The sequence below is a fragment of the Saimiri boliviensis genome, chromosome 10 (genome assembly GCF_048565385.1).
Source record: "Saimiri boliviensis isolate mSaiBol1 chromosome 10, mSaiBol1.pri, whole genome shotgun sequence".
Lineage (NCBI taxonomy): Eukaryota > Metazoa > Chordata > Mammalia > Primates > Cebidae > Saimiri > Saimiri boliviensis.
This window is the reverse complement of record NC_133458.1, coordinates 33,454,400-33,473,207: the sequence shown is the minus strand read 5'-3', so window position 1 is coordinate 33,473,207 and position 18,808 is coordinate 33,454,400. Positions and strand designations below refer to the sequence as shown.

The window sequence follows — 18,808 nt, the reverse complement described above, 5'->3', positions numbered from 1 at the left end:
GGCTACAATCTCATTGTACACTGAGTTTTTGGTTTTTTGTTTTTGCTTTTAGCAGAGACGGGCTTTCACCATATTGGCCAAGTTGGTCTCGAACTCCTGACCTCAAGTGATCTGCTCATCTCGGCCTCCCAAAGTGCTGGGATTACAGGCATGAGCCACTGTGCCTGCCCTTGAATACTTAGTTTTAATGGGAAGACAGCACTCAGCAGATCCAAAATATTTGAGTTATGTTTAGCAATTTGGTGCTTAATCCTATACCCCACAACATACTTGCATAGGGTGTCAACTTCTGTTTGTTTACGTAATCATAGAGGATGGGAAGAAAAAGAAAAAGCTGACAGCCTACATGTAGGAATTTTCCTATATATTGTTATCTCCTTTTTAAAAAAGATAACATTAATAAATAGTTACTGGCTTCATTAGCTTCCCTCCTCTGACTAGGATTAGAAAATCGACAATAAAATATAAGCTCCCTTTTTTTCCATCCCCTAATTCTGAGGGAAAGGGAAGGAGAGGGGAGAATGAGGGAGAGTGAACGGACACAATGAAACCTGAGGTCTGACTGCACAAAACTGCTACTGCAGGAATCAATTCATTCTATTCTGATGACAGACTACTTGATCTACTGGTGTAGGAAAGATGGCAAACTTGAGACCTGAGCCTTACTCCACTAGGGTGCCATATATCCTATTAGCCCAGGACAGTCATGGTGTATATCTGTTATCCTTGTGTAACTATTTTCACTCAAAATCATTCCAAGTGGAATGATAAATTATGCTATATTTAGTTATCCTAAATATAAGCCAATTTCATCCCAAAGGAAAGAATGCCAAGAGATTGGAATTGTCAGCACTAAGTCCCACTGTGGGAGAAAGGGGACATCAACTTTGTTGCCATTTCTTCTTTCTTAGCAAAGGTCAGACTGATTAGCTTCTCTTTCTTCTGAAATATCTGGAGTATGGTGATTAACTAGAATGAAACCCATGAGGAGAACTGAAGTAGACCATTCTGAAAATTATTCAAATTAGTTTAGTAGCCACTCAAAACACTGAAGATCCCTGAATAAAAGATTCATTTGCTAGAGACTTAACCTGGACGTTTATAGGAAGCAACTGGGAAAACACTGAAGGAGAAAAAACGATCAGGTGTAAGGTTGTGTGAGCAACTGAGACAGGAGGAAGAATCAAGGACCAAATTGCAATACCTTTTAGATACCTATCCCATCAATATAATCTGCCTATTACCAATATGCAGCTCTTTGCACAAAATGAAATCCAGTTCACTACATCTGCTCATATTTGTTCTTTACAGATATTTGATGGAAAAAGACAGCAGGATCTAGGTTCATTTGGTTCTGCCCATACAGCACAGGCAGGAGTGACAACATCTCAAGCACAGTCATAAATAACGTAACAGGAGTATCAGTTCTAGAACTAGGCTGCCTGGGTTCAAACTCTAGCTTCACATCTTACTAGCTATGTGACCTTAGATTTGTTATTAAATCATCTCTTGGTTTCAGAATCCCTAAAGCCCCAACGTGCATAACTGCAGGGAAAAACTACTCACATGGGGTTCTGGTTTCTTATCTGGAAAATGAAGATAATTTGCAGGATCATTCTTAGGGTTGCAGTGCAGGTTTAATGAGTGAAATTAGTCTGGCATTCATATAATGGTGCCTGGGATTCATATTATAGTCTCAACAAACATTAGCTATTATTTTTATAGTATTATTTTTCAATGACTATTATTCTACAACTAGCATTTCTAATGCAAACACCAGTAAGGTCCCCGTTTGCAACAAAGTTCAGTAACACTGTTGGTGAAACATAAAAGATGCCCAAGAATCATGGCAGAAATGGGACTGACAGTATGACAAAAACACAGCAAGCCCTCTTGTTTCTGTGTTTCCCAAAGGATCTGAAAATAAATGGTTGGCTAGAAAATTACCTTGAAAGTATCCATGCAAACACACTTTAGGATCATGTTTTAATAAATATATATTCAAGAAATGTTTAGAAATGAAAATGTTGTTATAAATCATATTCTACTTCTTTTACAGCATTAGAAATAGGCCATTCTGAGAAACAGGCCAAACTTGTCTAATTTAGTCACTGAGTTAACGATACTAGAACCATGAGAATGAGAACCCCAGAATGAGAACCCCAGGGCTTCTAACTCCGCCTCTAACATTTCCCCACCAGAAGGAGCCTTCTTGCACTCTAACCTCTTAAGAATGTACCTTATTTAATACTTATTTAGTATTCATGTTACAGCTCTGTGAGGGGAGAAGTATACTGGAAAGAAGGAAAAATATCATTTTTTTCCTCATTCTAAGCAAATATGCTTACACACACACACACACACACACACACACACACACACACACACACACAAAAACCCCACAAAAGTATAATATTATCTATGAAGGAAAGAGATACCACGTTTAATTTAACCAAGTATTTAGAAATGACAAAGAGCTAGGAAGAAAAGGCAAAACACATGTAATTTTATTTTTGTTTAATTTTAAGCTTGCCAACTTCTTTCCCTGAACAGCATTTGTCTTGTTTTTATACCCACCTACCCTTATATTAGAAACATACTGCAAACTACTTAGTGATTCCACTTTGAATTTATAGTCGTACGACTAAGATGTTTTGAATATAAGCCCACCCATATGCCAGATATAAATTACAGGAACTCTTAATGTCTCTTCTTTTACAGAAATTCTAACTCTATCCTGATGTAATTAGGTTGATTAAGAAAATTAAAAGGTTAGGGGCCAGAAAACTAACTTACACAAATACAACAAAAGGAAAAGGTTTTCCAAGTACCTCTATGCAATGAGAAATATTTCTTTCAAGTACCAAGTCAATTTCTTCAACTGTACAATGTATTCTAATTTAATGGTTTTCAAATATAATATAGTAACAACAAAATGTAATAAAATTAAGACTATAAGAAAACAGAGTAAATGGTATAATTCAAATAATGACTAAAACAAAATGGCATTATGGATGTTGTAATCAATGTATAACTATATATTTAAATTTTACTTTACACCCGTAAGATCACAGTTAAGGAGGTTAACCATAATTTCAAATTTTATTACCAGTCATTTGTGCTATTTTATCACACTTGAAAATATCACTCTTATTTTTTACCTTAAACAGTGATCTATAAATTGTTTAGACCATAATAATTAAGGACCTTTTCTTTTCTTCTTCAGGATAATTTTAAAAATGAATGATATATTGAACATACTACTAAAGAAACCTTATTTTTTGATCATGGCCTCTACATTGAAGATCTGTAGGAATTTTTCTAATTAATTATCAAATCTTTCCATGACGTCTCTGTTCATAGAAATATCATCTTTGAAATAATTTGTGTGACTACAAATCAAAAATGGATTCACATGACCGAATTATCCTAATCACTAATTTAACAGATTCCTAGATATTTTCTATATCAGTTTTCTTGATTATGTCAATAATATAAACACACTCTTAATAGAACAGAATATTTAATTACATCAGTTTCCCATCAACCCACCAAAATCACTTAATTATATTGGCCATTTCCACTGATCTGCAGGAGGCTCTTCCACTAATGGCTCCCATGTTTTCCACTGCACCATTTTTCTTGCCAGACTTAGTTCACGTTCAGCCTGTTAATACAAATTTTTTTAAAAATCACTGGATTTTACTCTTCAACAGGTATTTATCAGAACAACCGCATTTTAACTATTAGAGTTACTATTTCATATTAATACCTCATAATCTATTCCACCATAATAAATTGAACATTAAGTAATTAAATTACCTTAATTCTCACAGCTACACAATCAGGAGTAAGAAAGGGTATCTTTTGATGTCTTCTATTTGACTGAAATCAGCTACAGTGTTTAAAAGTTTAGTTGGTGAGTTTTTTATCTTAATGTTTCACAAGTTTTTTGAGAATCAGGAATACGTTTTTTCATCTATGTTAGTGGCTTTCAAACTTTACCCACAGTAAGAAAATTATGTTTTATTATGGGTTCCACACTACAAATATATAACTAAAATTTTTAAAATCATTATCTTTACAAGCAATGATATACTCTTTTTTTCTACTGTATTTTTTTTAATGCTAATCACTATCCATCTAACTGATTCCATGACTCACAGTCACTTGAGACCCAGAGTTTATAAAACAGTGATCTGCAGAATGTAGAACACAATAAATGTATAATAAAGATTTACTAACTGAATAAAATCCTTAATCAAATTATATTTCATTTAATTTTTCCTTTCAAATACAACTTATAAACAAACACATTTTAAATAGCTTTTTATTTCATATTTTTTCTACAACAACAAAGACCTATGCCAACTCTAGCCAACCTATAAGATGAATTATTAAACACCTGTTAGGCTGTTAGAGAAGAAATTAAAACACAGAATAGGTGCTCAGATTATATTAGAGGTTATTATTATTCTACAGTTAAAAGATAATGCCCCATTTATACTAGCGGTCCCAAAAGTTAATCTATGTTTACGAGCAACTATAAGAAAAACAATGAGTTAAAGAGGAGATGAATGAAAATCAGGGTAGAAGTATTACTAATGTCAAAAGGAGAAAATAATTTAAATACTGATAAAATATTTCCTAAGGATAGCTGCTTCCCTGACCACCTTCTGCCCTCAGTCTCTTGAACATCCAGTGCTTTCTCAGTCTCCTTCAGGGATTGTGGGGCTTGAGGAGGGGATCTAGCCCTCATTCATCACTGAGAATCAGCTATATTTCAGGAAGCTGGACCCAGCTGCACCTGGCCTCTGATGCCTATTTCCTCCTTATTCTCTGGCTTCTGACACACTGTCATACTATCCATTTAGAATGGGACTGTCTAGTATGTTAGCCACTAACCATAAATGGCTACTGAGGACTTGAAATGCAGCTAGTCCAAATTGATATGCGCTGCAAAGTGTAAAATACATACCAGATTTTGATGACTTCACATAAAAAATGTACAGTATCTCAATATTTTTATGATTATATTTTTAAATAACATAGATACAGTGGGTTAAAAAATTACTAAAATTAATTTACCCTTAATAGTGGCCATGAGAATGTGAGGAACTGCACAGTTGACTTAAAATGCTTTATATGCCTTAAAACTTAATTCCATAATAAACTAAATAAAGTCATGATCAAAGTGAAATCAGGGGTACAGAAAGGAGGAATAGGTATAGGACAACAGTAAAAGGTTTGCAGCAAGTTCCCATGATACTGTACCTAGTACCATAGCCAATCTGATAAATGAATATAAAGGCTGGGAAAATAGGCCTTTGAATAACTGAAGCAGTCTACATTCATAAAAAGCTGTCTGAATGCTATATTCCTCTTTTTCCAGAGCCATCTAACAATTCTTTTGATTTGGTGTATCATGTCTGTTGTTGATATACCTCCCTAATCTTCAATATTACCCAGTATTTCCTTTTATCTGCCCTTCAATCAACAGTAAGAAAACATTAGAAAGGGTTACATTTGAAAAAAGATACACGAAATAAAAACTAAATAAAACAACTGAATATTTATCAGTTGCTTATAAGACAAAGACATTCTAAACCTAAAATATGGGGATGGCGGGGATGTGGAACAACAGAATTTCACCAAATAAAAAAAATTTGAAAACCTCTACATATGAGGGAAAAAAGAAACCCATTTGAGAGGCAAAAACAGGCTAGAAAAAGTACCTGCAGACAGTCTCATAAAAGTTTAAGGCTAATACGTTATATAAAGACACATATATATAAATAACACAAAGACTAAATGACAGAGTAAAAATATTAATGATACAATTTATAAAATATAAGAACATATTTTTAAAGTTTGACCTTACTAGCAATTGGAAAAAAGATGCAAAACTTAATAAAAAAGGCATGATTATTTTCCCATAGATGCTTTAAAAATCAACTATGGAATACTCAAAATAGTGTATTTCCAGCCTGTTTACATCAGTAACCTATCTGTTTCTATAAGCTACCTATGATCAAAGGAAAAGAACTGAAATTCAGATTAAACAAAATAAAGCTGCAGGGTTTGTTCTTTTTTTTTTTTTTTTTTTTTTGAGACGGAGTTTCGCTCTTGTTACCCAGGCTGGAGTGCAATGGCGCGATCTCGGCTCACCGCAACCTCCGCCTCCTGGGTTCAGGCAATTCTCCTGCCTCAGCCTCCTGAGTAGCTGGGATTACAGGCACGCGCCACCACGCCCAGCTAATTTTTTGTATTTTTAGTAGAGACAGGGTTTCACCACGTTGACCAGGATGGTCTCGATCTCTTGACCTCGTGATCCACCTGCCTCGGCCTCCCAAAGTGCTGGGATTACAGGCTTGAGCCACCGCGCCCGGCCTGTTCTCTTTTATAAGTAGCAGGTACATTGAGAGGTGAAGAAAATTTCCCAACAGAATAATTTAAGATTTAAATATCCTAAATGTAATTAATAATGTTAACAATTTTTCTAATCTCAGTCTCTTCATAATCATGCTTACATTTTACTACTCAGTATTTTTTGTCAGGGTATTTGGGAAATAATATAGAATTAAGCTCTCAAATATACTATGCAATTGTTTTTTAACTTGGTCAAATGCTCCTAAAACCAAAACTAAAAATAAAAGTACATTTTACAATTCAAAATGTCTGTATTTTACCCTACTAAAAATATGCCACACTCTTAAAATAAGATACAACTATATAATTTTAAGCTAAGATACAAAAATACAGTTTTTCTTTCATTAAAACAACAATTATCTTGTGTTACCAATTTAAACTAAGGGTAGGCCAAGGAGAACATGCTGATTAAATTAAAAGAGTGTCAGGCCAGGCATGGTGGCTCACGCCTGTAATCCCAGCACTTTGGGAGGCCGAGGCAGGTGGATCATGAGGTCAGGAGTTGAAGATCAGACTGGCCAACATGGTGAAACCCTGTCTCTACTAAAAAATACAAAAATTAGCTGGGCATGGTTGCTCATGCCTGTAATCCCAGGTACCTGGGAGGCTGAGAAAGGAGAATTGCTTGAACTGGGACCCGGGAGGCAGAGGTTACAGTGAGCCAAGATTGTGCCACTGCACTCCAGCCTGGGCTATATAGCAAGACTCCAACTCAAAAAAACAAAAACAAAAAAAGAGTGTCAAACTCCAGGCTTCTAACAGAAGGCTCATAAAGTCATGCTATCATCAACAATACTTAATCAACATACACATTAGAAACAACACATTTTCTGTATGTGATTAGTCTTACGTATTTGATGAGTTGATGTAAATAAGGAAATTTACTTTTCCTTTCATTCTGATAATGTCAGTTGTATGCCTCTTTCTAAAAATGAAAATCTGAAACCAAACACCAAAACAGTCAACTATTTCTTTACCTGAAGAATCACCTCTTCTAACTGACCACCTTGAAGTTGGTCTTCTAATTTTTGAACATCCGGTTCCTATAATTTCAAGGGGAAAAAAAATTAAACAAGCATACTATCTGAATGTTTTGATATCCTATATTTTAAAATTCCATATATAAAAATGCTTAAAAAATAAAATTTTTCTTTCATCATATTCTTACTTTTTACTAAATATTTGGTGAAAATTCATTTCACCTCTGCTACTTTTTGGCTTTTTTTGTCTTAATATTGAAAAGTGCTAATGTTTATTGACATGCTGATCAAGGGACAGAAATACGATGTCAAATTCAGTCTTTCTAAAACAAATTTTAAAATACCACTTTGCTTTCTTATTATTTCCTGTATTTCCTCTGAGAGCATTAGAATTAAAAATAAATGCTATCCTATGACCCAGAAATTATACTCCTAGGCATAACACCGAACAGAAATGCATAATACATTTTTTAAAAAACATGTTTGAGAATATTCACAGCAGAACAAATTATTGCCCCAAACTAGAAACAACCAAAATGACCATCTGTAATATAAGGGATCAATTAATTATAATATTTGGATATAATCCTACATAGTAATAAAAATGAATAAACTGTATGCAATAACAGATGATTCTCTTAACCATAGTATTAAGCAAAAGCTAGAGCACAGTATGTACAAGACAGTACATACTAATGATTCCATTTCTATAAAATTCAAAAACAGGCAAAAAGAAGTCCAAATAGTGATTAACTTTACACATAGTAAATTGAAGGGTAAGAAGCAAGGGTTTTGTTGTTCTGGAAAAGTCATTTTTTCTACACATTTTTAATGTGCATCATTCTTTAATAAAAGTTTTTAAAAACAAAATTTTAGTAAATATAGCACCTAAAACATTCGATGACATTGAATTGTTTTCTAGTAAAATGACCTTTTTGAGCCAGAAATTATGCTCTGTAAATATACCCACATACATAAATAGGTCTTTGTCATTTCAGGCCATTTTTCTGGCCCATAAATGGAATAAAGAGGGAGAAAAATAAATAATATATTTTGTTTTTCAACATAAGATTGATATGTTACTGCCTCAGTGTATTTGCTGGATGGCCCAGAGTATTTGCATGTCTGGTTCCTTCACTCCTTTCAAATCTTTGCTCAAATAACACCTTATTAATAACTACTAATAACTTATATTGTGATAGGCTAAATAATACCACAAAAGATATATAAGTATTAATTTCTAGAAACTGTGGTTGTTAACTTTATACAGCAAAGACTTCACAAATATGATCAAGTTAAGGATGCTGATATGGGGCGATTTTCCTGAATTATCCAGATAGTCCCTAACTGCAATTATAAGTGTCTTATAAGAGAGAGGCAGAGGGATATTACATACAGAAAATGAAAAGGCAATGTAACCACAAAGGCAGAAATTGCAGTGATGAGACCACAAGCCAATGAATGCCAAAAGCCACCAGAAGCTGAAAGAAGCAAGAACAGATTCTACCCCATATCCTCCAAAGGAAGCATAGCCCTAACACCACCACCTTGATTTGGGTCCCTGATGTTGATTTCTAACGTCTGGCCTCCAGAAATCTAATAAAATAAACATATATTTTTTTAAGCCACCAAGTTTGTGGGAATATTACAGCAGCCATAGAAAATTAATACATATTGTAACATCCCCCATCCCCACCATGGCACATATTTTCCTTGTTTTATTTTCCTTCACTACACTTACTATTTTGTAACACACCAGGTACTTCTTTACTCAATTTTTACTTTTTTTTTTTTCTTTTGGTCTCCCATCATTAACATGTAATCTCCATGAAGGCAAGGATTTTTATCTGTTTTGTTCAGTGCCAATTAGGCACAAGCCTCCATGCCCAGAATCACACATGGCATTTAACAGTCATTCAATAAATGTTTCTTGGTTAAATAAGTGAATAACTAAAACACAGTTCAAAGAGGAAAAAGAGGGTAAAAAGTAAATGAGCATGTTTAAGACAGACTTTTAACAGGGAATTAACTCAGATATGAGACCAAAAATAAAAAACAAAACAGGGAAGCTGGTCACTGTTATAAGAGACTCAGGAGAGTGAAAGTAAAGAAGGCAAGGAATGTTCAACAACACTTTCAATTTAGAAAAAGCCTGTGTTAGGCAATAATTCAAAATTTGTCTTACTGATAGTGAGTAATGTGATTTTTAGTCACCAATGGTATAATGCCATTAAGCTTGATACGGTACCATGTACAGAATGCTCACTATGTATTTGGGACTATACTAAGCTTTTTACATACATTACCTCATTCAGTTCTAACAAAAAGTGTTGAAGGTGGGTAATATTATATCCAACTATTAGATGATAAAATTGAGACAGAGAAAATGAGCAATATGCCAAGTCACTCCACAAATTATCAGAACTAAGATGAAAATCTTGGACAGGGACGCAAACCAACACTTTTCACCAAAAATGATATTACTATCTCCCTAGTCATAATCTGGAGGAAAAAAAAGGTACTTTTATTTCCACTTTAGGCTTAGTAAATAGGTATTTTATAATCATGGCAATATTCACTGAAGATTTTTGTGTGTGACTCTATGCAGGGTTAAAAGTCTGTGACAATTTTACCAAAAGCAGGAATCAGCGATACAACTATTATGAAGTGTTTGGGGTTGTATCTAGCCTTTTGGATAAAGAAACATTTCCAAGGAACCTTATGTGCCAGATACTATGCTAGATTCTTAGGGTACAAAGTTGAATACAGTATCATTCACAAGTAGTTTATGGCTGGTGGAGGCATAATACAGTGTGATAGGTACAATGGAAAAGAGTAAGGAAGTTGTGGAACTCTACTTAAGAAAGTAAGATAAGATTTCACAGAGGAAGTAATGGCTTATGAAGAAAAAGTAAGAACTACCACACAAGATAAAGGCATTCCAGGAAATCAGAAAATACAAATGAACAGAAAAAATACGCATGGAAACCACAGAACTGCCAGCAGTTTAGTACTGCTTAAGTATAGAGTATACAGTTAGTATACAGGAAGCAACAGGATAGGATTGAGAAAATAACTAAGAGCCAGAACACGGAGGGCTTTCTATACCATGCTAAGGACTTTATCCCTTTAAGACAATGGTTCCCAAACATGGCCATACCTACATCAAAATCATGCAGATAAAGGTAGCTAAGTAAGTTTCATACAAGCAGCTCCACATAAATCCTTAAACTCAGCCTTTGAGAAACAGTGAACAGAAAATCACAGTAAGATTTTACGCAAGACAGTACAGTTGGCCCTCAGGATCCACATCTGTGGATTCAACCAAGAACGGATTCAACCAACCACAGATGGAAAATATTTTTAAAAACACAATAAAAATAACAATACAGCAATTTTTAAAATACAGTATAACTACTTACATGGCATTACATTGTAGTATGTATTATAAGTAACCTAGAGATGATTTAAAGTATAAAAGAGGATGTGCACAGGTTATATGCAAATACCATGCCATTTTTATATAAAGAACTTGAGCATCCCTGTATTTTGATATCCATGGGAGTCCTGGAACTAATCCCTCATGGATACCAAGGGACAACTGTACCATCATAAGATTTACATATTAAAAAAAAAAATCACTCTATTATTGTCTGTGCGGTGGAGCATGTAATGAAGTATAATTAAATTACAAACAGAACAATTAGTTATAAGGTGGTATAAACAGCAGAATAAAGCATTTTAGAACCAGTAAGTAAAGAAGTAAGAGGGTAAACTCTTCTTTGGTTGAAACTGGCTATGGGTGAAAACAGAAAAATAGGAGAATAAGTAAAGGAAAATATAAGCATATAGTTTTTTCTCTTTTAAGATAGAAACAAGTTAAAAACATTTGAGACTATTTGAAAGATGATGATAAAATGGGAGAGGCACCCGGTGCAGGTGGCTCATGCCTGTGATCCCAGCACTTTGGAAGGCTAAGGTAAGAAGATCACTTGAAGCCATGAGTTCGAGATCAATTAGGGCTACACAGTGAAACTCTGCCTCTGTAAAAAATTTTAAAAATTAGTTGCATGGTGATGAGTGCCTGTGGTCCCAGCTACTTGGGAGGCTGAGGTAGGATACTGCTTGAGACTGGCTATGATCATGCCACTGCACTCTAGGCTGGGTAACAGGCAGAGATCCATCATATAACACAATACAAAATACAATATAATACAAACTGCATTGTTTTGTTGTATACCTAAGAGGAGATAGGAATTCTCTTTGAACTATATAGTCTGGTAATCTAATGAGAAGAAATATATGTGACTAGAGTCGCTTATACCTTCAAGATTTCTAAACACTGTTTTAGATAATACCAGTAAGTCCATGAAATGACTGCTTGTGTGAAATTTTAACAATAGTGCAATATGGTTTGGTATGAATCGCAGTCTAGTCTTTTATTAACTGCTACTTAGTAACAGTCTAGTCTTTTGACAGTTTTATTTGAAAGAAAAAAAAAAAAAGCCCCTTTTTTGCTTTTATTGGTCTCCAAGATTAGAAAAAGGAGATCAAAATTGATATATCCATAGATAAGCAGCAAAAGGACTAAATAGGGAAGAAAGGTGAAAGGAACAACTACAATGTTACTTCAAGGAAGGGCCTGATCCTAGTGTCAAACTCCAATATATTTTAGAGCCCTGCATATAGAAAACACTCACTAAACAAGAGTTGTTTGCTGAATAAAAGGGAGCAAAGACGGGAAAAGAGCACTGAAAGAAGAAGAGAAGAAAAGTGGGTAGAATATACAAAAAATTAGGAACCAAATTTTTTGGTTAAATGTTACACTGGATACCACAAATCCAAGAAAACTGATTTAGCTACTTACCGCTTTAACCATAGCCAGCTTCTCATTTATAATCTGTTCTGTATATTTTCTATATGCTGCATTTTTAGGGATATCCTCAAGAACATCAAGAATCTTTGTGTACAATATTCTTAGCCTCTGAAAAGACAAACCATACAAATATCCATAGGTTAAAATATTACCAAAGACTTAATGGAATAAGACTCATAGACAAAACAAATAAAACTCACTTTTGTTTTTTTTTTTTTTAATTAACTCTTCTTTGCTGTGACTTCTTTATGTCTGTGCCCTATCTACAACCTTTACAACTTAGGAAAAACCTGTATATAAATGTGGGAACTTTCTGTATTTTCTACGTATAACAAGTTCTAGATAAGTCAAGAGTATGATAACAAGTAGAAACAAAACTAACTTATTGCTAATGACCTTTTTGGAAATCAAATCATTTACTAAATCAGTATCTTTCTTTCTTTCTTTCTTTCTTTTTTTTGAGACAGAGTTCCACTCTTGTCACCCAAGCTGGAGCACAATGGTGTGATCTCAGCTCACTGCAACCTCCACCTCCCGGGTTGAAGCGATTCCCCTGCCTCATCCTTCCAAGTAGCTGGGATTATAGGCTATAGGCACCCACCACCATCCTGGCTAATTTTTGTATATTTAGTAGAGATGGGGTTTCACCATATTGGCCAGGCTGGTCTCAAACTCCTGACGTTAGGTGATCCACCCACCTCAGCCTCTCAAAATGCTGGGATTACAGGTGTGAGCCACTACACCCAGCCTGAATCAGTATTTTTCAAAGTGAGGCCCTAGGCACTGAAAATTCTCTTTTTTTTTTTTTTTTTTTTTTTTTCAATTTTTCTTATTTGAATTTCTGTGCAAATAAACATTTACATATAAGCATTACATCAGTATGACCAAATGTAAGTAAATACAGTCATAATACTTCAGTGTTCTTGCTTCTGATTATGAATGTGTTACAACATAAAGTCCACATAAAAGGTTCAACAGAAAAGTGGCAAGAGAATTGAGTCAATGCATAGCATGTATTGAAGCACACTGAACTTAAACTTCAGTATAGAAGTTAATCCCTTAGTAAGAAATTGTTTTGACGGACCCTTACAAGAGTCCATAAGTAGTAAATACATATATAATGAATTTTTATTTTTTCTTAATATTTTAGATTTAATTGTATGATAGTCACAGAAGCTAATACCTAGTTTAATTTACTTACACACACACACACACACACACACACACACACACACACACACAATTTTTAAGGGGCTTTCTAAGAATTGATTTTCTTAAAAAGCAATCTGAATATTTAACCATTATTTATTTATATATTTAATATGGTGTTCCATAATAGAGTACTTCACTATACTAATGTAAAGCTTGTCAGGTAATACATAATCAAAATTGTATGGGTTCTGAAGTTTTATTTTTGACTGACACAAAATAATTATATGTATTTATGGGTTTCAATGTGATGATTCAATATATGCATGTGTTGTATAATAAGCAAATCCATCACCTTAAACATTTTTCTTTGTGGTGTGAACATTCAAAATCCTCTCTTCCAGCTATTTTGAAATACAGCATACATTATCGTTAACTATAGTCATCCTACCGTGCAATAGAACACCACAACTTATTCCTCACAACACACATTTTATCCACCGACATGTGGGGTTCTTTTAACCTCATTTCTTAATTTTAGAAAATGGTATTAACAGTAGAAAGTCCTGGTGAAGAGACATGGGTTCTAAGTATTTATTCCTTTTCTATTTCTGCAACCATTGTGTGCAGATATAACTACTGGAGCCTATTAACAGTCATTTGTGCATTCTATTTTACCACATGTTGTTTTCATTATGTTCTATAATAAACATCAAGTCATCACAATTATTATGTGTTCCCTGCAGTCAATACACACAGATAAAAAGAAGAAAGTACATCACACATAATCCCAACTCCCTAAAACAGCTTTTTAATATCCTAGTTATTTTTAACAAAATGTTTTACAGGAAACTAAGGCAGGAGGATCACCAAAGGTCAGGAGGTAGAGGTTGCACTGAGCAGAGACTGCAACACTGCAACACTGCACTCCAGCCTGAGCAAGAGTAAGACCCGATCTAAAAAAAAAAAAAAAAAAAAAAAGGAGAGAAAGAAAAGAAAAAGAAAAAAATATATATTTTAGCAAAAAGAAAAGTGGATTTACATATTAAAGTTTGGTAAGTATATATTTTATTCTTATCTTCCTACTATAAATAGACAATGCATATACAATTTTTTTAAAGTATCTTAATGCAAAAGTTTTAATCTGATTTAAACTGTTAATTTATAAATACTTTTATTCTTATCCTCTCCAATTTAAATATGTAATACATATACTAGTTTTTAATATAGCATTTTAATTAAGTTTTTATCTGACCTAAAATTCAGGTTTTTAATTTTAATTTTCATTTTTCCTAACAAAAATATATCAGTTTCTAGAGAAATATGGATGAAAACAGGAAATGCTCAATATAGAACAAATAAAAAAAAATGTTATGAATAGGGTAGACATTTAGTTTATCATCCAAACTTGGACACTTATGTCAGTGAAACAATACCTATTAATCATTATGCTAAAATATAGGTATAAACCAGAACAGTCAAAACAAGATATGATCCCTTCAAGGTATAAGTCTTTCAATAATTATAAGTATACAAATGCTTCTCCTAAAGAGCAGTTTTTTGTTGTTGTTGTTGTTTTTCAATAAAAAAATGTATGCAGTCTTAATAAGGGAACAGCGGAAAGCAAAAATAAAAAGCAGATAAAGTGTAAGTCTGCCTTTCTTCAAGGTCCAGGTCACATAGTCCTCCTGCACAAATAACTCACCATCTTCCTGTGCCCAGCTATCACCAGACCCTCGCCTGACAGAAAAATGCAAGTTAGCTCATTGCAACCAAGGTGTTATCAGTACTGCACGAAGACTTCTTCAGCACACAGCACAAGCACCATCTTTTAAGATCCCCAGCAAGCCTTTGCTACTTGCAATCAACTCCTCTTTTGCTGATTTGCCAGTAGCTTTTTTGCAATGTATTTTCATACTTTCTCTAATAAATCTGCCTTTCCTTACCTCAACTATCTCGGTAAATTATTTTTACCACCACTTAACCAGCCCCAGACAGTCACTACCAGTGGCAAAATGTACTTAGTACTCCCATGCACAATACTACACTGTTTGCATATAAAGATAGGCTGGACATGGATCACACTCCAATATTTTTAAGGTACTATAGGGTATACTTGTCTGTACTCATGCTGCTAACAGAGACATACCCAAGACAGGATGATTTATAAAGGAAAAGAAGTTTAATGAACTCACAGTTCCACATGGCTGAAGAGGCCTCAAAATCATGGCAGAAGGTGAAAGAGGGGCAAAAAGCACATCTTACACGGCAGCAAGCAAGACAGCGTGTGCAGGGGAACTGCCCTTTATAAAACCACCAGATCTCATGAGATTTCATCACTATCACAAGAATAGCACGAGAAAAACCCTCCCCATAATTCAATTACCTCCCATGACATGTGGAGATTATGGAAGTTACAATTCAAGACGAGATTTGGATGGGGACAGAGCCAAACCATATCACAGGATAAGATACTGAAGAAGAAAAATAATAAAAATGATAAAAAGAAAAAATAAGTTTGTGTTTGGCAGGGATGAGGAAATACATAGAGCAAAGAGATATTATAATACTTAGCAACAGTTAAGGGTGTGCTAACCGGAATCTAACTGCTTGAGTTTATACTGGCTCCACTCCTTAGGTGCACTGGAGAAGTTATTTCCCTCTCTGTACCTTCATTCCTCATTTATAAGACGGGAATGATAATAATACTTCCTCATAGGGTATATATAACTTAGAACAGTACCGGGTACACATTGTTTCACTAAGTATTGGCATTATTCTTCTGTAATAGAAGAATTCACTTCAGCTGAGACCAGAGAAGGTTCACATTTTGAAAAGGTAGCATTTAAGATAGACCCAGAGGGATGATAGATCATATGTTGGAAAAGGCAATTACATACAGAATATATAGAATTGAATGGCAGAAAATACAGGGAAGTGGTATATAGTTCTATTTTCTTGAACTGTGCTGTCCAAAACACTAGCTACTAGTTAAATATGCCTATTGAGCACTTGATATGTGGCTAGTCCAAACTGATATCAGACTTTGAAAATTTAGTATGAAGAAAACACTATAAAATATCATTAATTTTTTTGATTATATACCAAAACGGCAATATTTTAGATGTGTTAGGGTAAATAATTAAATTTTACCTTTTTCTTCATTAAAAAATTAGTCCAAGATAATTTTAAATTACATAAAAACATGGCTTACATTTAATGCTCGAATATTTTTATTGGACAGCATTTGGTTAGAATACAGTAGCTCCCCCTTGCCCCTCTGTGGTTTCATTTTTCAAGGTTTCAGTGACTAACAGTCAACCTCAGTCAGAAAATATTAAACATGGAAATCCGTTATCAGTGTATAGGTGGTATTTAAAACCATTTTCTATCTGGATTTGCTCTCTCTTGGTGGCTGAATACAGGTCCAAAAGAAAAGGTCCAAGAATTAAATCCCAAATAACTCAAATTTTAAAGTGGGCATAAGAGAAATAACCAGAAAAAGAGAAAGCCAAAGAGTAGGGGAAAAAATCAGAAGACTGGGAGTGTCCTGAAGCCCAGTAAAGAAAGCGCATGATGGAAAAAGTGTCAAATATGTCCAAAAAAAAAAAAAAAAAAAAAACACTGCTATTAGGTCAATGAAGGTGAGAAATTTGAGCTGACCATTAGATTTGGCAGTATGGAGATCACTGGTGACCTTGAAAAGAGCAGTTCTCGCCAAAGGGGACTGAGTGCATTCAAGGATGAATAACAAACTGGAGAAAACAGATAACTCTTTTATCTATAAAGTGAGAGAAATGGTGCGATTATAGAAGGGACAAGAAGAATCAAAAATTTTTGTCTTTTTTTTTTTTTTTTGACAAAAGCATTTGTGAATACAGATGGAAAAGACCCAAATAGAAGAAAAAGGGGAGCAGTACCTTCATTACGCTCAAATACATGTAATCCAACCTACCAAAGCAAGAAACGGTGAGGCGGGGAGAAAAGGTGGAAAATGGAGATAAAAATGTGAGATGTCGCTGATAAAAGCATGTATAAGTGAAGCCACGAGAATGTCAAGGAAAAAGCCAACAAGAAAACTCGCTTAATAAAGAGGTCATGGCAAAAATGAATAAATAAAAATGTGACATCAGATGAACGAAGTAGGTGGATAGCATCTGTGTCTCAAGAGCTCACGCGGGTTGTAATTTGGCCTTTAAATATCTGTATCCCATTAATCTTGCAATAAGCAAAGTGGCAGGGATTTGGTTTTCCTTGGGAACCCAGGAACGAAGAAAGAACAAAGGTACATACCTCGTGTGGAGTATTGCACACAGCCAATCCCACAAGGCCAGTGGTCTGTTCAAAAACAAAACACGATTCATGCCGTTTACTACGGTTTCCATACGTTCAGCACGCTAAGGAGATACAAAATCACGAATTCCCCTGGCTAAAGCTGGTCTAAAGCCAGCTGCTAGTCTCTCAGTCCCGCTTGTTTGGAGCTTTTTCTCTTGACTCTCCGAGCGGAGCCACTAAGCTGTCCTATCGGGTAGGGCATACAGAACGAGTCCCCTTCAAGGACCGTCAGGCCTGCGGCAGTTAGGGTTAACACCCGCGGGAAATGGGGCTATCGTGCTGCCTAACCCCACAAACTAAATTCCACCAGTGACCCCCGTTCGGCTCACCTTCTTCAGCACACCCGCCATGACAGCGCCGACGAGTCGATGACGCACAGCCCTCTGGGAACAAAGACCAGACCTGCTCAATCGACTACCGAGGTCGCCACTCTGTCACCCTGGAAACAGCTTAGCTCCACCCACTCAGGATCGCCAAAGGAGCAAAGACTCTGCTCCGCCCATCCTGAAAGAGAAAAATTGACGCTTGCGCGATGGGCTCACAGGCCTAGAGCTAAGCTTGAAGACGACTGGGGAAAGGGTTTTCAGGTGTCTGCTGCTGTCCCTGCCAGTGCTTACGGCTTGCCCAAAGATTGAGAGAAACATCCCCAACTACCAAAAAACTCCAGCCGCCGTAGGAACCTGCACTCTGCTTAACCGCTGATCCATTTCTCAATCTTCCTTTCTCAGTTTAGTAAAATGAGGATGGTAACGGAGCTTGAGCATCCTCTGAATTGATCTCCCAGCAGCAAAAGTTAGTTCTTCGCACAGGGATATCAGTAGTCTCTGTGTCTTACGAACCAAAGCCGTATGCAGTGTGAGGTCATTTTCCATCGCTGTTTTCGATTTCACTGGCTGAAGCACATCATCCGTTTTCTCATTTTTCCGGTTGAAGTAATATCAGACCTTCCCACTTTTTCCTACCTCCACAAACATTGAGCACTCACTATGTGTCAGTTACTGGGACATAATTTCTAAAATGGGATTTCACATCCTGCAAT

At 35.2% G+C, this 18,808-nt stretch overlaps 1 protein-coding gene across 1 annotated transcript; it reads right to left on the bottom strand.

The window, feature by feature from the left end:
- Nucleotides 1–2,502: 2,502 nt before the first annotated feature.
- Nucleotides 2,503–18,197, bottom strand: NDUFA5 (NADH:ubiquinone oxidoreductase subunit A5). The gene is made up of 5 exons (XM_003921033.4): nt 18,099–18,197; nt 17,728–17,772; nt 12,277–12,393; nt 7,407–7,472; nt 2,503–3,667 (listed from the first exon to the last, which is right to left on the bottom strand). The coding sequence occupies exons 1-5, from the start codon at nt 18,117–18,119 to the stop codon at nt 3,566–3,568; spliced, it is 351 nt and encodes a 116-aa protein (XP_003921082.1). The 5' UTR covers nt 18,120–18,197; the 3' UTR covers nt 2,503–3,565.
- Between the last annotated feature and the right edge of the window lie 611 nt (nt 18,198–18,808).

What these genes read in the sequence shown, in the direction of transcription:
- NDUFA5 (XM_003921033.4), bottom strand. Translation starts at nt 18,119, where the DNA reads ATGGCGGGTGTGCTGAAGAAG. An exon ending in TGTGCAATACTCCACACGAG is followed by an intron (nt 12,394 to 17,727) that starts GTATGTACCTTT and finishes TTGTCTTTTCAG; the next exon opens with AGGCTAAGAATATTGTACAC. An exon ending in TAGAAGAGGTGATTCTTCAG is followed by an intron (nt 3,668 to 7,406) that starts GTAAAGAAATAG and finishes TTGTATTAACAG; the next exon opens with GCTGAACGTGAACTAAGTCT.